The 23563-nt window shown below is 37.7% G+C and overlaps 1 protein-coding gene and 1 long non-coding RNA gene across 8 annotated transcripts in view; one reads left to right on the top strand and one right to left on the bottom strand.

Moving 5' to 3' along the window:
- The window catches only part of LOC119871463, a 105783-nt gene that overhangs the window by 15025 nt on the left and 67195 nt on the right, over positions 1–23563 (top strand). The window contains exon 2 of the long non-coding RNA XR_005357909.1: positions 21145–21181. This is a non-coding gene — a long non-coding RNA (uncharacterized LOC119871463). The remainder of the gene's footprint in view (positions 1–21144; positions 21182–23563) is intronic.
- The window catches only part of CCAR1 (cell division cycle and apoptosis regulator 1), a 61914-nt gene that overhangs the window by 2157 nt on the left and 36194 nt on the right, over positions 1–23563 (bottom strand). For all 7 annotated transcript variants that reach the window (XM_038534140.1, XM_038534143.1, XM_038534138.1 and 4 more), the window contains 11 exons: positions 22812–23022; positions 21909–21992; positions 19816–20001; positions 15335–15526; positions 11653–11892; positions 10954–11065; positions 4827–4909; positions 4356–4502; positions 1469–1589; positions 1195–1380; positions 247–452 (listed from right to left, as the gene is read on the bottom strand). In XM_038534140.1, the coding sequence (XP_038390068.1) occupies positions 247–452; positions 1195–1380; positions 1469–1589; positions 4356–4502; positions 4827–4909; positions 10954–11065; positions 11653–11892; positions 15335–15526; positions 19816–20001; positions 21909–21992; positions 22812–23022 (1768 nt within the window). The remainder of the gene's footprint in view (positions 1–246; positions 453–1194; positions 1381–1468; positions 1590–4355; positions 4503–4826; positions 4910–10953; positions 11066–11652; positions 11893–15334; positions 15527–19815; positions 20002–21908; positions 21993–22811; positions 23023–23563) is intronic.

Genomic DNA, 23563 nt, shown 5'->3' with positions numbered 1-23563 from the left:
ACTCTATAGTTCTAAAAAAATGCAAACAAAATTTGCTTTAAGTCTACAATACATAAACCATGTTGACATTCCAACTAAATTCTCGAAAAATATAATCTTTTGGAAATCTCTTTTGATTAATCTGACAAAGGACAGAATATTACTATTTGCTCTGAGAAAAACAACTAAGAGATTAAAGACATTAAAATTTCCAAACAGATTTCAAAGTTAAAATAAACTGAAAAATGAAACTACAAAATCGCTAACCTTCTTCAGAACAGTGTGGATTTCATCCATTACTGTAGATAAGTTTCTGATTGTCTTATTGAGTTGGTTTTCAAACTGCAAATTCATGTTTTCTGAAATCTTTAAGTTTTCTTGCAACTGACTAAAGTCCTTTTTAACTTCTCTGAGTTCACCTGAGAGGCTCTTGTTGGAATTTTCCAAATTTAATATGGTTTTCTCATCTTCATCTGTTTAAAAAAAAAAATGAAATTCACCATTTTACCCCTTTAAAATCTCTAATTTAAAGATTACAAATATTTGAGATTTGAGATTGAGATTTGAGATTACAAATATTTAAGGAAGCAGTGCCTGGGTGGCTTAGTAGGTTAAGTGGCTGGCTCTTTATTTTGGCTCAGGTCATGATCTCAGGGTCCTGGGACTGAACCCTGCACTGGGGTCTGTGCTCAGCAGAAGTCTGCTCTATCATTCTTTTTTTCTCTCCCTCCCCCCACTTGTGTGCGCTCTCTAAAATAAGTAAATCTTAAAAAGAAATTTTAAGGAAAATAAAAAAGTTATTCCTTCAAATAGCCACAAATGTCACAGTTAAAAAAGTATGATGCAATACTCACTTCATTTAAATTAAGTTTTACCCAAGTATTACTTCTAAACCCAGGTTCCATTTTTAGATGAGTATATGGATTAGAGAAAGCAGAAACTGACAACTAAGTAGAACTAGGGAGGATTTAAAAAGTGCAAAAGAACAAGTGAGGAATCTAAGAATTCACATGAAAATCTAAGATTAATTCTTATAAAGCTAAGCAATTTTATAGGTTTTAATGGTCAAAAGTAAGTTGTATTATGTGCCTAGACTAAAATGCAAAGTACGGATATGTGTACACAGGTATGTATATACAGGTATGTATAAGTGTGTACAATTATATATTCCAACAGGCTTTTCAAAGTACCAAAATACCCAATGCTGTTCCTTACCCGTTTTTTCTTCTAGCAACTGCAGCTTTTGTTCTACTTCAGCCCTTACTTTTTCACTCTTTTCCAATTTTTGCAAGAGGCTTCCTACATCTACCATGGCACCATTGTACACGATAAGACCAACATTTTCTTCCACATCCTTTGATTCTTGTTTTACTGTTGGTGTTGGAAGTAACAGCCTGTTCCCTATAAAAGAAAAGATCACTATTTTATTATTTTTCTTTTTTAATAATTATAATAAAAATAACACAACCTAAGAATAATATACTCAAACCTAGCATATCTTCCTGCAATGCTTCAGATTCTTCATGGTTTTCTTCATCTTTTGAGGTGTCTGTTAATTTCCGGTAAAAGCAAGATTCACGGAGTACTACTTTATTAAGAAGTTTCTTTACCTGTTATGCAAGCAAATAAACAAGTATAAAATGAGAATACATTTTTGATTCTCCTTAACTGTGTTCTAATTTTCACATGTGATGAACAATGGCATCTATATTCTCAGGTATACTTTCCCACTCAAGAACACTTGTGGGTTGTTTGTTTTAAAGGATTTTATTTGGGGTGCCTGGTGGCTCAGTGGTTAAATGTCTACCTTTGGCTCAGATTGTGATCCCAGGGTCCTAGGGTCCTGGGATTGAGTCCCGCATCGGGCTCCCTGCATAGAGCCTACTTCATGCTCTGCCTATTTCTCTCTCTGTGTCTCTCATGTATAAATAAATACAATATTTTATTTTATTTTATTTGAAAGAGAGCAAGTGTGCGTGCACACACAGATGGGAGGAGAGGTATAGGAAGGAAAGAATTTCAATCAACTCCCCATTAAGCACGGAGCCTGTGTTTAATCTCCTAATACTAAAATCATGCTCTGAGCTGAAATCAAGAGCTGAACGCTTTAATCAACTGAGCCACCCAGGTGGCAAATTTTTTTTTTTTAAATATTTTTCATATTTTCTTTTTTTTTTCATTTTTTTCATTTGTTTCTTTAAGGGAGAGAAAGAGCATGAGCAGAGAGAAACAGACTCCTTGCTGAGCAGGGAGCCCAACTCAGGGCTGAATCCTAGGGCACTGAGGGTCATGAACTGAGCCAAAGGCAGAGGTTTAACTGACTAGCCACCCAGGTGCCCTCCTTGTGATTTTTTTTTTTTTTTAAACTGTCTTCTCTGGGCAGCCTGGGTGGCTCAGCAGTTTAGCGCCGCCTTCAGCCCAGGGCCTGATCCTGGAGACCCCAGGATAGAGTCCCACATCAGGCTCCCTGCAAGGAGCCTGCTTCTCCATCTGCCTGTGTCTCTGCCTCTCTCTCTATGTGTATCTCTCATGAATAAATAAAATCTTTAAAATAAATAAATAAATAAATAAATAAATAAATAAATAAATAAAACCTAAAATCCAAATTATCACTTGAAAAAATTTTTGTTAGTAAAAACCACGTAACGCTGATAGAAATATTAATGCATAGATTAAGGTATATGTACTGCTTGGCTTAGTTGGAAGAGCATGTGATTCTAAATCTCAGGGTTGTGAATTCAAGCCCCACACTGGGCTTGGAACCTACTTTGAAAAGAGAGGTGGGGAGGGGGACCCTGGATGGCAAAGTCGGTTAAACATCCAATTTTTTTTTTTTAAAGATTTTATTTATTCAAAAAAAAAGATTTTATTTATTCATTCATGAAAGACAGAGAGAGGCAGACACATAGGCAAAGGGAGAAGCAGGATCTATAAAGGGAGCCGATGTGGAACTCGATCCCAGAACTCCAGGATCACGCCCTGAGCCAAAGGCAGATGCTCAATTGCTGAGCCACCCCGGCATCCCTAAACCTCCAATTTCTGCTTTCAGCTCAGGCTGTAATCTCAGGGTCTGGAGATCAAACCCCACACAGGGCTCCACATTCAGTTAAGGAGTCTGCTTAAAAGATTCTTCCATTCTGACCCTTTCCACATCCCTTTGTGTGCACACTCGCTCTCTCAAATAAATAAATCTTTATAAAAACGGGGTATGTACAAAGATATTTATTACAGCATAATCTATAATTCTAAAAAATGAAAACTGCCTTAGAGGCACCTGGGTAGCTCAGTTGTTGACCAGTCAGGTCATGATCCTCACGTTCTGGAAGAGAGTCCCGCATCAGGCTCCCTGCAGGAAGCCAGACCCCCTCTCTCTGTGTCTCTCATGAATAAATAAAATTTTTTTTCAAAAACCAAAAAACTGAAAAAAAGAAAAAAAAAAAAAAGAAACTGCCTGGCAACTGAGACTATTCAAGGCAATTATGGTACATCTATATTACAGAATGCTTTACAGTCATAAAAAGAACAAAGTGGGTTTCTATTTTCGTGGTAGAATGATTATATATTGTTAAATGAAAAAAATTGTCCAAAGGCACCAGCCAGTTCAGTTGGTACAGAATGGGACCCTGGGGATTTATGTTTTTTTTTTTTTTTTTAAATTTTTATTTATTTATGATAGTCACACAGAGAGAGAGGCAGAGACATAGGCAGAGGGAGAAGCAGGCTCCATGCACCAGGAGCCCGATGTGGGATTCGATCCCAGGTCTCCAGGATCACGCCCTGGGCCAAAGGCAGGCGCTAAACCACTGCGCCACCCAGGGATCCCGGGGATTTATGTTTGAGCCCCACACCGGGTGTAGAGATTACTTAGAAATAAAATCTTTAAATAAATAAAAAGAGGGATGCCTGGGTGGCTCAGCAGTTGAGCACCTGCCTTCCGCCCAGGGGTGATCCTGGAGTTCTGGGATCAAGTCCCACATCAGGGTCCCTGCATGGAGCCTGCTTCTCCCTCTGTGTCTCTGCCTCTCATGAATAAATAAATAAATAAATAAATAAATAAATAAATAAATAAATAAAAAGAAAAAAGAAATGTTATCTATCTGTAATGTATAAAATGATTTTATGTATATATTTATACACATATATTATACATCCTTATACAAAATGTCACATATGCACACATATGAGTTACTTTAAAAAGATCTAGAAGATTACATGAGGCCAGGAAAATATAACTTTGGAGGGGACTTCTATTTTTTTAAATTTTACACATTTCAGTATTTCTTGACTATATCACTATTAGCTCGTATTATTCTTACATTTCAAAAAGATTGAAAAGATAGTTAATTTTCATTTTAAACATTCATAAGACAGATTACCTGAGCCCGAGAAAGATGTAGTCCAAGAGTATAAAGTATTTCTTCCAAATCCTTTTCAAGAAGATAACCACAATGGCTTTGATCAAAATAAACAAATGCCATTAACAGATCCCTGTTAATTGTGATCATTTGAGTCTTTTCTTTTTCCTAAAGAAAATGTGGAAGATAATAGTACATAATCTTTACCCCTGAAATGTGAGAAATGACAACAAAAACATGGAATGACCTTTGCTTTATCTTACAAGTTAAAATGAGTTGATCTGGTTTATATATATCAGAGAAAGGAATAAGACATATTGCTTATCTAATGTAAGCACAAATATCAAAAAATAATTGGCTGAATTTTGCACTGAGTGGTAATATATAAATATACAAGAACTTAAACTTCATAACTATGTTATGCCTAGAAGCCTGGATTGTATGAGAAATGGAAATTATTATATTATAAAGAATAGAGTACTCAATAGATACCTTATCTTTAGAGGGCCTCTCCTTGCAGTACCTGTTGATATCTCTTTTGTCATCTCGTTTGTTTATTTCTTCCTCATCTCGATCTATAAAAGCAACACAACAGCAACAAAATACTCATTAATATAGATATTTTCTATTACTGTAGACATAAAAAATAGTTTTCTATTACTGATCAGTTTTCAAAAGACAGAATAGAAAGAAATAGCATATGAATAAAAATGGTTTGGACTTTAATGGAGTGCTGGCTGGCTCAGTCAGTAGAGCATGTGACTCTTGATTTTAGGATTGTAAATTTTAGCCCCACATTACGTGTAGAGATTACTGAAAAATAAAATAGTAAAAAAAAAAAGGGGGGGGGGATCCCTGGGTGGTGCAGCGGTTTGGCGCCTGCCTTTGGCCCAGGGCGCGATCCTGGAGACCCGGGATCGAATTCCACGTTGGGCTCCCAGTGCATGGAGCCTGCTTCTCCCTCTGCCTGTGTCTCTGCCTCTCTCTCTCTCTCTCTCTCTCTCTCTCTCTGTGTGACTATCATTAAAAAAAAAAAAAAAGCGGTTTAGCACCACCTGCAGCCCAGGGCGTGATCATGGAGATCAGGGATCAAGTCCCACGTTGGGATCCCCGCATGGAGCCTGCTTTTCCTCTGCCTATGTCTCTGCCTCTCTTGCTCTGTGTCTCTCATGAATAAAATAAAATCTTAAAAAAAAAAAAGAATTATAGTTTTGTTTTGTTTTGTTTTTTTGTTTTTTTTTTTAGAGAGGAGGGGGAGAGGAAAGGGAGAACGAGAAGATGGGAGGAGAAGCAGAGGAAAAGGGATTCAGAGAATCTCAAGCAGACTCCCAACTAAGCACGGAGCCCAATGTGGGGCTTAATCTCACAAATCTGAGAATCATGACCTGAGCTGAAACTATGAGTTGGCTGCATAACTGACTGAGCCCCTCAGACACCCCAGAAATGAATTATAAAGAAGAAAAGGAAGAAATGTATAGAGACACTAGAAGAAGGAAAAAATCTTACTTTATTAATGTATCTATTCCATGTTTAAAGATGGGAACCTGGATAAATCATTTTCTTTTTTTTTTTTTAATTTTTATTTATTTATTTATGATAGTCACAGAGAGAGAGAGACAGAGAGACAGAGACACCGGCAGAGGGAGAAGCAGGCTCCATGCACCGGGAGCCCGATGTGGGATTCGATCCCGGGTCTCCGGGATCGCGCCCTGGGCCAAAGGCAGGCGCCAAACCGCTGCACCACCCAGGGATCCAATCATTTTCTTTTTAATGTTTTTCATTTATAGACTTTAAATGATCTCTACACCCAACATAGGGCTCAAATCCACAACCCAAAGATCAAGAGTTGCATGATCTTCTGACTAAGCCAGCCAGGTTCCCAGAATTGTACACTTCTAAATGAGTAAGTTATATAGTATGGAACTGTGTCTCAATAAAGCCATTTTTGTAAAAGGGAAATAGGCAAGTGGTCTAAAGCTGGACTGTGGTGATGGTTTAATAAATCTATAAAGTTATTAAGTATGAGTAAGTTGTACATTTAAAAGTAGTGAATTTTGGGACGCCTGGGTGTCTCAGTGGTTGAGTGTCTGCCTTCAACTCAGGGCGTGATCTCGGGGTCCTGGGATCAAGCTCCACATCCAGTTTTCTGCAGGGACCCTGCTTCTCCCTCTGCCTATGTATCTACTTCTGCATCTCTCATGAATAAATAAAATAAAATAAAAGCAGTGAATTTTGTAGTATGTATCGGCACTTAAACGGTTAAAAAAATTGTGTCCTTGGAATGGATTTTTCTCATATATACTATAGTATAGAATAGTTCAGCTGCACTATAGATTTATTATTGTGGATAAATTAATTAATTTAGCATAAATTAATGCATTAATTAATGCTAAGAGTCTGTTTCTTCCATTACAAAAATAGAGAAAACAACAGCCTCTGAGTAGAATTATAATTACAAGTTATTTTTATTGAGTATACCATATACTAAACAAAGGTTAAATTCCTTTCCTTTATTAACATTTTATAGACATGATCCACCTTATGTGAGTTCAACTTGAAAGCTGTTATTTTCAAAACTTTATCTCTCTTGGAACGTAGATTTTTTTTTCCCCAACACAACTATCCACATGAAACACATTTAAAGGAACAGGCTCCTGGGGCTCCTGGGTGGCTCAGTTGGTTAAGCCTTTGGCTCAGGTCATGATCCCGGGGTCCTGGATTGAGTCCCATATCAGGTTCTCCGCTCACTGAGGAGTCTCTTCTTCCTCTGCCACTACCCTGACTCATGCTAAGATAAATAAAATCTTTAAAAAAAAAATAAAGGAACATGCTATCTATAAAAAACTACTTTGTAATCTTTTTCCATGTCATTAATCCTCCAATAGTTTCTTCAAGGGCTGCACAGAATTTAATTGCATGTCTACAGCAAAATATATTTAAATAATTCTCTATTATTAAACATTAAGACAGGAGCACCTGGGTGGCTCAGTTAAGCATCCAACTCTCATTTTGGCTCCCTCATGATCTTGGTGGGGGTTGTAGGATAAAGCCCCAAATCAGGTTCCCCTCTCTGCGACCCCCCAACCTGCTCTCTAAAATAGACAGATCTTAAAAATAAATAAATAAATAAATAAATAAATAAATAAATAAATAAATGTTAAGACCAATTCTGATTTTTGCTTGTATAGACAATATGGAATGAACATCTGTGTTGGTATTTTATTTTATTTATTTTATTTTTAAAAATACTTTATTTATTTATTCATGACACACACACAGAGAAAGAGAGGCAGAGACACAGGCAGAAGGAGAAGCAGGCTCCATGCAGGGAGCCTGACATGGGACTCGATCCCGGGTCTCCAGGATCAGGCCCTGGGCTGAAGGTGGCACTAAACCGCTGAGCCACCTGGGCTGCCCTGTGTTGGTATTTTAAAGGATACAGTTCATTAACATTGTCAAATTTCTGTTCAGAAAAAGTGTAACATTTTTTTTTAAGATTTTATTTGAGAAAGAGAGAGAGAAAGAGAGAGAGTGTGCATGAGCAGAGGGAAAGGGAGAGGGAGAAGCAGATTTCCCAACAGGTCCTGGAATCATGACCTGAGCCAAAGACAGATGCTTAACCAACTGAGCCACCCAGGTGCCCCAATTAAACTGACTATAAGAAATAACTCTTCTCTTTAACCTTGTCAATTGTTAAACTGCATCTTTTATTAAAAACTTTTTGTTAAGAGGCAGCTGGGTGGCAGTCAGTTGAGCATGTGACTTGTGGTTTCAGCTTAGATTATCATCTCAAGCGCCGCATCAGTGTCCACGCTTATGGGAGCCTGCTTAAGACTCTATTTATTTTAAAGATTTTACTTATTTATTCATGAGAGAGATGGAGAGAGAGGCACAGACATAGGTAGAGAGAGAGGTGGGCTCCCCATAGGGAGCCCGATGCAATGCAAGACTCGATCCAGTACCCCGGGATCACACCCTGAGCCAAAGACAGGGATCACACCCTGAGCCAAAGACAGATGTTCAACTGCTGAGCCACCCAGGCATCCCTTAAGACTCTCTCTTATCCTGCCCTGCCCCGCTCTCTCAAATAAACAAATCTTAAAACAACTTTTTTATCAAATTGATTGGTAAAAAATACTCATTGCAATATGCTCCCCTGATTACTAAGAAGATACAACATGATTTTAGACATGAAATGGCATTATGTTTTCATTTTTTAAAAAATCACCATTCTACTTTATTTGAAAAAGAGTGATCTTCAAGTAACTTGAGAGGATAATGAAATATAAAGTATGGTGGGGGAAATAAAGGAAAACTATGAAAATATTGAAGCAAGCAGCAACTGGAAATACCAGGGAAACCAAATGAGAACTATAATCGATCACCCTATTTGGCTTTGTTGTTTATGATATTTGTTCAAGTTTCTATTTAAAGCCTATTTGGGGATCCCTGGGTGGCGCAGCGGTTTGGCGCCTGCCTTTGGCCCAGGGCGCGATCCTGGAGACCCGGGATCGAATCCCACGTCGGGCTCCCGGTGCATGGAGCCTGCTTCTCCCTCTGCCTGTGTCTCTGCCTCTCTCTCTCTCACTGTGTGCCTATCATAAATAAATAAAAATTTAAAAAATGTTTAAAATATTAAAAAAAAAAAAAATAAAGCCTATTTGGATATTTAGACAGCTCCAGGAACTTGCATATATATCAGCAAAAAGGAAATAAAAACCCCTCTTTCTCAAGATTTTATTTAAAAAATTTTTTTTTAATTTAATTTGGGGGATGCTTGGGTGGCTCAGCGGTTGTGTTTGTTTGCCTTTGGCTTGGGGCATGATCCTGGAGTCCTGGGATCAAGTTCGTCATCAGGTTCCCTGCGTGGAGCCTGCTTCTCCCTCTGCCTGTGTCTCTGTCTCTCATGAGTAAATAAAATCTTCCAAAAAATACAAAAAAAATGTTTGTTTGTTTTTTAATTTTTAAGTAATCTCTATACCTAGCGTGGGGCTCACACTTATAACTCCAAGATCAAGAGTCACATGCTCTACTGAGTCAGCTAGGTGATCCCCAAAGTACTCTTTTCCTTATTAAGAGCTTATATATATTCAAGTGGGAAAAGACAGAAAATAAAATAAGTAGTATAGTAAAATAGCTTCTGAGTTCTGTGAGTAGAGCAGATTAAGAAGGGATTCTGAATGTGTATTGGTGGGGAAGATTGCAATTTTAAATAAGAGTGGGGGCAGAGCAGGTCTCACTGAGAAAGTGACCGCTGAACAAAACTTCAAATTAGAAACCATCAGGAAGGTAGATCTCTTGGAGTTTGCATGCAGAAGGAATGGCCCTAATATAGGGGCATACATAATGGGTTCAAGAAAGTCACAAAGCCTTAGGTGCGAAAGCCAAGTAGAAAGAGTGGTAAGAGATAAAATTAGAGACTTGATGTGATAAAGTATTAGAGGTCACTGGAAACACTGACTTTTTACATAGAGTGGAATGGAGAGCCACTGAAGGAATCTAAGAACAAATGAAAGAAACAAATAAATGACTTAAATTTTCCAAATGTTATTCTGGTAATTGTGTTGAGAAGAGACTTTAGAGAAGGGAGTAAAAGCAAGGAAATCAGCTAGTAGGAGGTTTTTATGTCTTTTTAAAGATTTATTTATTTATATGGGGGGGTGTGGCAGAGACATAGGCGGAGGGAGAAGCAGGCTCCCGGATCCCAGGGCCATGCCCTGATGTTGTATGTAGAGATTATTTAAAATCAATCAATCAATCAATCAATCCTCTCCTGTATCATACACAGACGTCACAAGGCAGTATTTAAAGGTCTATAGGTTGTACTTATATTGATAGAAGTTTGTTTGTTTTTATAAGGATTGAGTACTCCACACCGCAGAGTAATTCCTCCTAGAGTTTTAATGGTTTTATTTTCAAAACCAGGTCCAATGAGCTTTCTGAACAGCTGTTGTAGCTATAGAGAAAACAGCTTCCTTCAGAGAGCAGTACTTTGGGTGGAAAGGACAAAATCCCTTCACGTTTGCACATTTTTTAATTGCTTATCTATTGTATTCTGCAGTAGGGTGTAAGTACAGATAAGCTATCACCTCAGATGGGAGCTTAAAAATTTTTTTCCTCAACATCATGGTTCCTTTAACATGTTTCCAATATTCCCAGGTAGCCCACAGTGTCCTACAAAAAAACTCTGGGTTAGACATATGGGGTTCTGGGTAGTGTTAACAGAAGAGAGGGCAGAACTGGTACAGATGACCATGGAGAAAGCTGACCTGGCTGGTAAAGCTGGTAAAGAGAAGCCAGCTTGTTTACATGCTCATTCTAGGACTGCTCGCCTTAAGCACAAAGTGCCATTCAGGATCTATTTTTGGAGGTTTATTACATATGTCTAGTTCTCAATTCCAACAGTTTAGTGAAGATCTAAATAAAATGCTATGTTCTACCTTAAAAAAATCCTCTCATCTATTAAAACAATATAAACAAATTTTTACTAAACCGTATTTTACCATTTCTATTCTAAAAAAGAAAGAACATTAGAATTATAGACTGCAATTATACAAAGTCACCAAACAAAAAATGTATTTTTTCATCCTAAGGAGAAATAAGTAAATTTGAATCTTACCATCTTCTTCATCTTCAGCTTCTTCTGCTTCCATTGGATCATATTCATCTTGATTATTATCTTCTTCAGTTTCATCATCATCTTTAGAATCCTCCTTTCTTTTATCTTCTTTCTGTAATTTAAGATGCCTTAAAATAAGCAAAATATCTGACCAAACGTCAAACGATTAAAACAAAACAAAAAACCATAAATTTATTAAATTTACTTGAAATAGAATCATATTATAAAATTCTCTTAACAATATACTTTAGGGGATGCCTGGGTGGCTCAGCAGTTGAGTGTCTGCCTTGGGCTCACAGCATGATCCCAGGTTACTGGGATCAAGCCCTACGTTGGGCTCCCCATAGAAGGCCTTCTTCGTCTCCTCTGCCTATATCTCTGCCTCTCTCAAGAATAAAATCTTAAAAAAAAAAAAAACCAAACCCAATACATTTTAAAATTAAACTACAACCCACAATATATGTAAATAAACCATTATGCTGTACACCTTAAAATAAAAAAGGAACAAATTACCAGAAAATGGTTCTAGATATTTATATAGCCTTAATTTAAAAAATTAAATTTCTAATAATACACAAAAATCTTTTAGTTTGGCCTTTATATTTTGCTATCCAATGGAATCCATCATCATTTGTTACTCTAAAGACTAAAGGAAAACTTCTAAATAAGGTTGCTGATGTAATGGAAATAATTACAGACCTTCCTTTCATCTCTATCTTCCTTTTTATCTTTATCATCGCCTGATTTTCTCCGTTTGGGTTTTGGCTCATCAGTTTCATCATCTCTGTCTTCTTTTTTATCTTTTCTCTCATCTTTTTTGCTTTTCTTTTCCTTTTCTTTTTTGTCCTCTTTCTCAGGAAGAGATAATAATGATTTGTATATTCTGACACCAAAATCTCTTTGAAGCATTTCGTTGAAAAGTTCTGCAAATAATGAAACCTATAAAAAGATACCAACAGTAACTCAGCTAACTTAAATAGAAAATTGAATAAATCCAGCATAATAATTTATCAAATGACTCGCCACATCTAACAATATGCGCTAACAAGAGAGTGATAATAATTGATGTCAATGATGTGTAGATCTTCAAAAGACTCAAAAAACTCTCTTGAAGATATAAATACTATGTTTAGCATACTTTTGGCCAAATTTTAGAAAGAATAACAAAACTGCACCACAAAAAATTTGAAATCAGTATAAAAAAGGATTTCTATTTTACACAGCATTTAATCTTCATGATAAATTTTTTTATTTACTCAACGAGTTTTTCTGAAATGCCTCCTATGCTACCAATTGTTCTAGGCATTGGGAATACAGCAGTGCAGATGATAAAAATCAATTCTAGGGGCGCATGGATGGCTCAGTCAGTTAAGCAGCTGCATTCAGCTCAGGTCACCCTATCAGGGTCCTGGGATCCTGTCCTGGAATAGGCTCCCTGCTCAGTGAGGAGCCTGCTCCTCTCCAACCCCACTCAGGTTCTCTCTCTCAAATAAGTAAAATCTTAAAAAAAAAAAAAAAAAATACTGACTCTAAGTGCTAATGATCTAATGGGAAGAGTAAAAGATAACCAAAGCACCAGCAAATTTTAAGAAGAAAAAAAAGGGGAGGGGGGAATTCCTGGTGGCTCAGCAGTTTAGTGCCTGCCTTCAGCCAGGACGTGATCCTGGAGTCCCGGGATTGAATCCCACATCGGGCTCCGTGCATGGAGCCTGCTTCTCCCTCTGTCTGTGTCTCTGCCCCCCCCCCACCTGTCTCTCATGAATAAATAAAATGTTAAAAAAAAAAAAGGGGGGGATAAACTCAGAATAACAATAAAGTGCAGTGTAGTCAAAGAAGATCTCTCTGATTAGGTGACATCAGAAAAGTGACCCATGGGTAGGCCGGGTGGTTCAGTGGTTTAGCGCTGCATTCAGCCCAGGGTGTGATCCTGGGGACCAGGGATCAAGTCCTACGTCGGGCTCCCTCCATGGGGCCTGCTTCTCCCTCTGCCTGTGTCTCTGCCTCTCTCTGTGTCTCTCATGAATAAATAAATAAAATCTTTAAAGAAAAGAAAAAGATTGCAAAAAAAAAAAAAGAAAGGAAAAGAAAAAGAAAAGTGACCTGAAAGTGGCAAAGAAATGGGACATATTGATACCTAGAAAAGCATTTCAGGCAGGGGATATGAACTGAGAATTCTGAGAAGGGAGCATGCATTATTACTATGCAAGCATCCACAGACAATGACATACTCATGAACCTAAAATTATACACTGAATTTTCTATATAAATATTTCTAAGTACGGGGTGCCTGGCTGGCTCAGTCAGAACATGCAACTTGATCTCAGGGTGGTGAATTTGAGCCCCAAATCAGGTATAGAGGTTACTTAAAAATAAAATCTTAGGGATGCCTGGGTAGTTCAGCAGTTGAGCACCTGCCTTTGGCTCAGGACAGGATCCCAGGTCTGGGAATTGAGTCCCACATCAAGCTCCTTGTGAGGAGCCTGCTTCTCTCTCTGTGTATGTCTCTGCCTCTCTGTCTCATGAATAAATAAAATTTTTTTCTAAAGATTTTATTTATTTATTTATGACAGAGAGAGAGAAAGAGAGAGAGAGAGGGGCAGAGGGAGAAGCAGGCTCCATGCAGGGAGCTGGACGTGGGACTTGATCCCGGGTCTCCAGGATCACACCCTGGTGGCACTAAACCACTGGGCCACCGGGGCTGCCCTAAATAAAATCTTAAAAAAAAAAAAAAAAAAAAAAAAAAATCTTAGGGCAGGTGGGTGGCTTGGTAAAGTAGCTGACTCTTGATTTCAGCTCAGGTCATGATCTGAGAATCATGAGACTGAGCCCAGTGTTGGGCTCTTTGCTCCCCAGGCTCTTCTATCAGTGGGAAGTCTGCTTGAGATTTTCCTTCTCCCTCTGCCAACTCCTACTCTCGCTCTCAAATAAATAAAAATTTAAAAAGAAAACTTAAAAAAAAAAATCTTAAAATTTTATTTCTAAGGCTATTTCCAACAGATTCAAAGGGTCCGGAACTTGAAATGGTTGACCACAGCTCTAAAATACATAACCTTTGGGGCACCTGGGTAGCTCAGTGGTTGAACATCTGCCTTTAGTTCAAGTCGTGATCCCAGGGTCCTGGGATCGAGTCCTCATCAAGCTCATTACAGGGAGCCTGCTTATCCCTCTGCCTAGGTCTATGCCTTTCTGTCTCTCATGAATAAATAAAATCTTAAAAAATAGAATAAAATACATAATCTTTGGCAGTGTATTCAGAGTACTCAATAAATTTTAATCAGACTATTTTCCTTATCACAAAGGATAATGTAACGTATTAAAATTGAATTTGTGGGACGCCTGGGTGGTTCAGCAGTTGTGGGATGCCTTTGGCTCAGGGCGTGATCCCAGAGCCCTGGACTGAGTCCCAAACTGGGCTCCCTGCATGGAGCCTGCTTCTCCCTCTGCCTATGTCTCTGCATCTCTGTTTCTCTCATGAATAAATAAAATCTTTATGAAATTATTATTTTGGAATAATTTACAACTTTTTTTAAAGAATGAACCAATCACTTCTTTAGGGATAAAAATATTCAATTATTTTGAAAAATAAACTACATGTTGTAAATCTGTTCTATGATAATGGTAACAAAGAAAGAGATTCAAGTTGAAAAATAAACATCAATTATTTTATCTTCCACCCCAATCAATCACCAAGTATAATTTTAAATCCCACTGAATGGTATTTTAATTCTAGAGTAAATAATAAAGCATTACCTCATTCCCCAAACAGGCAATTACACATTATGTATCATGTGTCTCCTGATATTCTGATAAAAAAAACCACACCACTACTTATGAATTATTTCTTTTAAATAATAATTAAATCAGAACCTGATTAAAATCTTTAAATCCAACTATCAATTTACAGGAAATACAGAGGCCAGAGTAACATTTAAATGATACTATAAAATGCAATCACAAAAAATGAATCTTCTAGGAAAAATCAGCTGGTGTACCCCCCACCTTCAAAAATAAATCGCAGGAAAAAAAAGCAAATTTATTTTTTATTCAAAAATAAATTGCAGGGGCAGCCCGGGTGGCTCAGCGGTTTAGCACTGCCATCAGCCCAGGGTGTGATCCTGGAGACCCAGGATCGAGTCCCAGATCAGGCTCCCTACATGGAGCCTGCTTCTTCCTCTGCCTGTGTCTCTGCCTCTCTCTTCTCTCTCTGTGTCTCTCATGAATAAGTAATTAAAATCTTTAAAAATAATTTAAAAAAATAAATTGCAGGAAGAAAACAAAAAGAAAAACACAGAATCCATGAAAAAGCCAAAGAGATTTAAGAGCTATATTAACCATCAAAATGTGTGTACCTTATATTTAGATCCCGAACTTAAAATATTACCTCAAATGAATGTTCTTTATTATCCTCTAATCTGTAGTCCAAAAGTACACTCAAAGACATAATGCTACAGTCAAACTTTCCACTTTTTGCAGCCCAGTTTGGATGTACAATGATGGCTGGTTCATCAGGCAAAATGTATCTTCTTTCCCGCCGCTGGCGTTCCATTTCCTCTTGACGTTTTCTTTCTTCTTCCTACATATTTGAAATTTTAAGTAATGTTAAACTGCCATGCAAAATATGTATATATCAAGTGTACACTTTGTGACGAAAAAGGGCAAAATTCCCATGACTCCTTTTAGTGATTATGCCAACCAGAAGGGCTGGAAAGAAAGTTCAAATTTACTAATGAAGATAGCAGTTTTTATGGCTTCTGCTTTTCTCTTTTGGGAGTCCCAGTACAAGAAACTGCCTTCTAAAGAGGAAAAAAAAAATATCTGTGTTAACATATAAATCAGAGATTCTGGAAAATAGAGTGTAGTTTCTAGATCTTCCTGAATCCCTACACAAAAAGGGAATAATCTAGACACCAATCCATGTACATTTACAACAAAACAAGGTGAAAAGGTATCCCCATAAACCCCAATACACAATTGAATATGAAAAAACCACAAGAACCAAAAGACCTACATGTTACTGGCATCTGTGTAGAGGGAAAAGTAGAAGGAAACAAATAGCGTTGTTTGATGGATCTAAGAACAGGAAAACCAAAAGCAGTCAATAGACATTCACTGGAAAGTGTGGTCAATTTCATAACAGCAGCTAAAACTAGGCAACATTTTACTACCAACAATAGTGAGTACAAGGAGCCCATCTTAACATCTGAAAGGACCAAGAACATTCTAGTCCTATGAACTTGCAAAGTTGAATTACCAATGCATCTTTCCAGCACAGGGCCTCATACTGAGGAGAAATTTCTGAAAGCAGAATCAGTCGTGGGCAGTACAGCAAAAACAGAGACTTGGGAGGAAAAGGTCCCAATGAACAATGACAGAAGAGCAACAGGGGGTTATCTGGGTGGTTTAGCCACTAAGTGTCTGCCTTAGGCTCAGTTCATGATTCCAGGGTCCTGGGATCAAGCCCCACATCAGGCTCCCTCCACAATGGGACGCGTGATTCCTCTCTTCCTATACCCCTCCATCCCCGTTCAAGTTCTCTCAAATAAATATATTAAGTCTTAAAAAAAAAAAGAAAAATGGGTAATAACATATTTAAAATAGTCAAAGAAATATAAATGGGAATCAAAGATTTTATATTCAGCAAAACTGACTTTTAAGTACAGTATAGTCAAATTGTTACCAACATACAAGAACTTACATATCGCTACCATGAGCTCTGAGAAACCTCCTAGAGATGAGCTTCAGAGACAATGACAAAAGGACTAGTGGCGAGCATTAAATAAGTAATTGTAGAACCAAGACTGAATGAGAATTAAAAGAATACAATATGTAATGATGCTACATGCATCATGCATCCTACATGCTAGGATGATATACTTATAGACAACATAAAAACAATGAGGAGAAAATAAGAATAGGAAATGCAAAAATAATTTTTTAAAAATTTCAGCAATAATCTTGGTGGTATACTATTAGTCCCACATTAGTGTTGTGTCTCTCTATATTTTCCTACCCACTGGACAAAAAAAGACAATTTGAGCTTTAATAAGGATAAGAATTGAAACCCATCAAATGTGTTTAAATCTATAAATTCGGGGCACCTGGATGGCTCAGTTGGCTAAATGTCTGCCTTTGGCTCGATCCTGGAATTGAGTGCCACATCGGGCTCCCTGATGTGGGGAATCTGCTTCTCGCTCTCCTGCCCCTTTCCCCCACTTGTGCTCTAATAAAAAATCCTTAAAAATACATAAATCTATAAATTCATAATGATGTTTACTTTTTAAAGATTTAATTTTTTATTTGAGAGAGAGTACAAGCAGGGGAGGGGCAGAGAAGCAGGCTCCCTGCTGAGGAGGGAGCCCGATGTGGGGCTAGGTCCTGGGATGACCTGAGCTAAAGGAGGATGCTCAACCAGCTGAGCCACCCAGGCACCCCATAATGATGTTTAAGAACAAACAGGTAACCATCAGAAGATGACAGGGAAGCAATTCAGTATCTTGAAAACCAGATAAAGGACAACACTGCTTACTTTAGGAACACATATAATAACATGATAACAATATAAAGATTAGGAAGGGTCCTGCATGAAGGTTCATTTTGAAGAAGTGTTCTATATTAAAAAAAAAAAAAAAGAATCAAACATTGATACTGCTTTCTGTATGAATTTACCAATAGGTAAAACTATACCACCAAGTAACCAGAGAACAGATGAGGAAAATTTGGGACAACAAAATGATAAGAATTATGACTATTTTTCAACCCCAATGGGTGCTATCATCAAAAATTAAAAACCAGGGGCAGCCCCGGAGGCTCAGTGGTTTAGCACCGCCTTCAACCCAGGGCGTAATCCTGGAGACCTGGGATAGAGTCCGACGTCAGGCTCCCTGCATGGAGCCTGCTTCTCCCTCTGCCTGTGTCTCTGCCTCTCTCTCATGAATAAATAAAAAAAAAAAAACTTATTATTCTCTCACAATACTTCATAAATGATGATGTGTACTCCACAATGCACTAGGAAACAGATAATGTTGGTCTGTCCAATTACTAGTGTTCTAACATGCTTCCTATATTCCTGTATTTAAAATTCAGAAAACGGGGGATCCCTGGGTGGCTCAGCGGTTTGACGCCTGCCTTCGGCCCAGGGTGCAATCTTGGAGTCCTGGGATCGAGTCCCACACGTCGGGCTCCGGGCATGGAGCCTGCTTCTCCCTCTGCCTGTGTCTCGCACCCCCCCCCCCATGTCTATCATGAATAAATAAAATCTTTAAAAATTTTTTTTTAAAAATTTCAGAAAACAAATGATAGGCTTATACATCCAAGAGTTATTCTAAGGGCATAAGATGGCTTGAATCTATAGTCTCAGAGTCTTAAGGACTGAAATGCAATCAAATACATAGCTATAGAAGCAGCAAAATTCTGGGACAAGCACTTCACTAAAATTCAATCTCTGAACTTAATGGCTCTGTCAATCAAATTTTCTCTCATTTTCTGTATCTAAGATATAAGGAGTAATTTTTTAAAGTAAACTCTATGCCCAATGTGGGCCTTGAACCCATGACCCCAAGATCAAGAGTTGCATGCTCTATCTGAGCAATCAGGCACTGCAAACATGAATAATTTACTATTCATTCTTAAAAAGGAAGATTAAAAATACATGACTTGGAAATAACTCAAATGTATCTCAAATGGATAACTAATAAACTGTGATACGTTGATACTACGGAACGTTATTAAGCAATAAAAAGAAAACAAATTAGTGGGGCGCCTTGCTGGCTCAGTTGGTTGGGCATCGAACTCTTGAATTTTGTCTTGGAGTTGTGGAATAGGTTCCTAAGACAGACTCTACACTCAGCATAGAGTCAGCCTGGGACTCTCTCCCTTTCCCTTTGGCCCCACCCACATGTTCCCTCTCTAAAATAAATGAAAGTTTCTTAAAAAAGGAAAAAATCAGGGGTGCCTGGGCGGCTCAGTGATTGAGTGTCCGCCTTTAGCTCAGGTACTGATCCTGGGGTCCCGGGATCAAGTCCCAAATCAGGCTCCCAACAGGGAGCCTGCCTCTCTCTCTGAATCTCTCATGAATAAATAAAACCTTAAAAAAAAAGGAAAAAATTAGTGATATGTACAAAATGGGTGAATCTCTAATGTATTATTAATGTGACTCAATAGGTTACACGGTTCCATTTACATGATATACTGAATAGACAAAAATATAGCAAACAGGTCAGTGGCTCCCAGAGGCTGGCCTCGGGGACAGAAGGTGCACATGGAGACAAGAAAATGCTTACAAGTGAATGCAGAGGATTTTTAGAGTGGTTGACCTGTTTTATATCTTAATTGTGGTGGTGGTTATGTAACTACATGAATTTGTCAAACCTGCAAAACTATTCACTATAAAGGTCGAATCTAAAAAAAAGGGGGGGGGGATTCCTGGGTGGCGCAGCGGTTTGGCGCCTGCCTTTGGCCCAGGGCGCGATCCTGGAGACCCAGGATCGAATCCCACATCGGGCTCCCGGTGCATGGAGCCTGCTTCTCCCTCTGCCTGTGTCTCTGCCTCTCTCTCTCTCTCTCTGTGTGACTATCATAAATAAATAAAAATTAAAAAAAAGATAGATACATTTATTCATTCATTCATACGTACATACATAGAGAGAGAGAGAGGGAGAGGCAGGCAAAGACAGACAGAGAGAGAAGCAGGCTCCACGCAGGGAGCCTGACGCGAGACTTGATTCTGGGTCTCCAGGATCACAACCCAGGCTGCAGGCGGCACTAAACCACTGCGCCACCGGGGCTGCCCTTAAACCTTAATAAAAGTATACACACACATATTTCAAGAATTCTCTATAAACTAAAATCATGTTTAGTATATACCTCTTTATCATCTTCAGATTTCCTATCATCCTCTTCTTCCTCTTCTTTTTCTGATTTCTCTAATTCCTTTTGTTCTTCTTTTTGCTCCTCTACTTTAAGCTGTTTTGTCAATCGGGCTATTAACTGGGATTTTAATCCTTTAGAACTAAGAGCTCGACTTTCTAATTCTTTCCGGAGATCATTTACCTAAATATAAAGAGCATAAAAACAGAGAAAAAGAAAATGAGATATTGAAATAGGTAACAAACTATACAATTATCTTTTACCTGATCTTTAAAATGTTGGTGAAAAATATACTTGTATAGCTCAGAACATGTTTGTGAAAATGCAAACTGTCAGAATATTTTTGGGAAATAATTTGTAACATGTTTTAAGATGCTTAAAGAAAAGGTAATGCTCTCTGACACAGTACTTCTAATTTCTGGGAATTTACCCTAAAGAAATATTCCAAACACAGAGGGGGAAAAAAAAACCCACAAAAAACCTTTTTGTATTCCTTTGTTAACAGTCCCTTCCTCAAAAACATGACGATTCTAAATATCCAATAAAAGAATAATACCACATCAACTAGATGGGAGGAATACAGAACAATTAAAATTAATTAATGGGGGGCACCTGGGTGGCTTAGTCAGTGGGGATCTGCCTTTGGCTCAGGCTGTGATCTCAGGTTTCTTTGTGAAGCCCTGTTTCAGACTCCCTGTTCAGCAGGGAATCTGCTTCTGGCACCTACCCCGTCCCCCACCTCCCACGTGTGAACCCACAGATGCTCTCTCTCGCTAATGAATAAAATCTTTAAAATAAAAATAAAAATTACACGGGAAACACCAACATTAATTCAAAAGGATGAAACTGCAACTGTTTTATACATAATCAGAAACCAGCCAACAAACCGTAAAACTTGTACCCCCCCCAAAAAATGGAAAAAAAATATCAAAAATATAATAGTGGTTGTGTTTGAGTTTATAGGCCTGAGTAACTTTTATCTTCTATTTTTTACATATATACTAGTTTTTAAAATAAGCATGCAGGCAGCCCAGATGGCTCAGCAGTTTAGTGCCGCCTTCAGTCCAGGACATGATCCTGGAGACCTGGGATCGAGTCCCATGTCAGGCTCCCTGCGTGGAGCCTGCTTCTTTCTCCTTTTGCCTGTGTCTTTGCCTCTCTCTCTCTCTCTCTGCCTCTCATGAATTAAAAAAAAAAAAAGCACACATTATAATCAAAAGAAATACAAGTTTTAACATTAGAAACTGACTGGTAAAGCCATCAGTTTGATAAAAAGTCCTGGGATGCAGGTTTAATCTAATTACCTTGTATGTTCTGAATCCACAGTTCTCTATATGAAACCTGACGTTGATGACAACTTGAGGTAATACAAAAATAACATTTTTATGATAATACATTCTCTACTTAGCAACGTGGTTTAAACTAGTTTCATACAAAAGAAGAAAATGCTTTTTTGCTGTTAACAGATAACTTTTTTGCTGATAACAGAATGTGTTAAAATAGGCTGTAAAAGCATGAGCAACCAGCTTCTGATCTTCTGATATATGTAGAATGTACATATGCAGAATGTATGGATCTACATTCACATTATAAACTCAGAGATGAAGAAGTGTAGAATGATAATAGGTCCAAAGACATTGGGGAACAAAGGAAAACTAGTACAGGTTAACCAAAGAATTTCAAAAGAGGTTTTTAAATTATTTCCTTCCCAGTTCAGATGTGTATCGGTCTACTTTTTAAATTTTATTTTAAAAACTAGAATAATCTTGGTAATCTTTTTCCTGTTTCCTCCCTTTTCCTTGAATATAAATTACTTAAATGCAGAAATTCTGCCTTCTTGGTCAGTTCCCAAATCAAAAAGTGATGCTGCTCACACTATAGGCACTTGTATATTACATTTGACAGATCCTGGCTGCAGCGACTTATGAAGTCACCTTTTATTTAATCATTACACACACACAAATACAATATAGAATATTTATATAAAACCTGTAAACTTTATTTTTAATGGTTTTCTGTGATAAAACACTGATCTCATTCTCTATTCTTATCAGAGATTTCAAATTAAATACCATCAATTTCAAAGTTACCTTCATTGTCTTTGGATCAAGTTTAGACCAATGGGTAGGAGTGGAAATTTCTTTAGCTTCACCATCATCTTTCTCTTCTTCATCCTGATATACAAAGTTAAGAACATAATTACTATTCTGAAACCTTAATATAAAGTTAATTTATTTTTAAAAGTCTGTTGCTGATCTGTGCAAGGTCACAAATGTTTCAGATTGTCTTCTCCTAAAGTTATTATTTAGGCAAGTCCACGTACATACATTCTACCACTTTTAACTGATCACAAAGACACTCATCAGCCAATCAAAGCCAGATCTGTGAAACACAAAAGGGTGATAAATTACAACACAAAGGATATCAGGGATGCACAAACACTGCCGGTCTCCACTAACCACACAGTGTGTGATCTTGCCCCAATTTTCAAGCCACCCAAAGTTAAGACTGATTTAGTCAGACCTTTCAAATGTACCAAAGACGATGCCACATAGCCTGAAATGTCAAATCTCTCAGACTTGTGGTTGTCCAATTTCAAATATCCATGACTAGAACTGATGACCGTGAAAGAGAAAATTTTTTAAATTTTAGAAAATGGCAAAATGTTTAAAATGGCTTAATACTGAATCTTGCTCAACAACTGGTCCCAGATTCCAGCAACTAGACCTATGATAAAAACAAAATTCTGTGCAATTTAAGCACAACTTATTTTCCTTTGAGGTCTCAGCACTCTTAAAGTTAACAAACTAGACAGATTTTTTTTTTTAAAGGAAAAGAAAATACAACTATACTGCTGAAAGCTGGATTACCAGTCGCTGTTACCAGTTATGTTCCTCCATGTGTGTTTGTTATGTAGTGTGTGGTGTGCATTTGTGCCTGTGTTCCTGTGCCTGTGAGAAGCGGAAATAGAAAAAGGGATTAGCGTTCAGTGCCTGTTCTCCATCAGCCTCCTTGCGTTCACCCTGAAGCTTCTCGACCAGCTGCTGCTTGTATCCTCGGGAGAGGGTTTCCCACTCTGAGCGGGTGGGAAGGCAATGCCAAACATCCGGGAAAAATAAAACCACTGTCTCCACATGAGCTGGAACTGTACGCCCCTTGTGGGTCTCCTCAGGGCGATGGTAGCGAATCTCTGCAAAACGGTACCTGTTGCAAGGGAAGAAGCATGTTGGAAAAAAAATTCTAAAATACATTTTAAAGACCCTAGTTCACTTGTAGCACATCAAGTAAAGAAATTTTGCTGCAAGAACTTGAGGTTGGTCTAAAGAAAAAAAAATTATAGAAGCCATAGTTCCTCTTTTGGTACATTTGTACAATATTTTATGGTTAAAAGAATATGTTTCCCAAAGCATTTTAAGTTTGATTATAGAGCTACCCATATTTTAGAGAATACCTGAAGAAGCTGGATAGCTGTTCAGATTTCATGAGCTAAAAAAAGAATATTCTCAATTAAGTCACAAGAAATATACTAAAATACAAAAGACAAATAAGCCTCAAGAGAAAATATGGCTGAACAAAAATAATCAGCAACTACATCATTTTATAACAAAAGAATTATAATGAAATGAAGTTCTCTCTCTTGACGATCTTCTCCAGCTATGCATGAAATGAAAAATATTTTCAACATACATCCAACTTCCGAAGTAAAGCATAACAAAACATTTAAATAATTTTCAGTTTATTTTGA

This window comes from Canis lupus, chromosome 4 (genome assembly GCF_011100685.1).
Source record: "Canis lupus familiaris isolate Mischka breed German Shepherd chromosome 4, alternate assembly UU_Cfam_GSD_1.0, whole genome shotgun sequence".
Lineage (NCBI taxonomy): Eukaryota > Metazoa > Chordata > Mammalia > Carnivora > Canidae > Canis > Canis lupus.
Note: the sequence above shows the minus strand (reverse complement) of the source record. Positions and strands in the feature narration are given on the sequence as shown.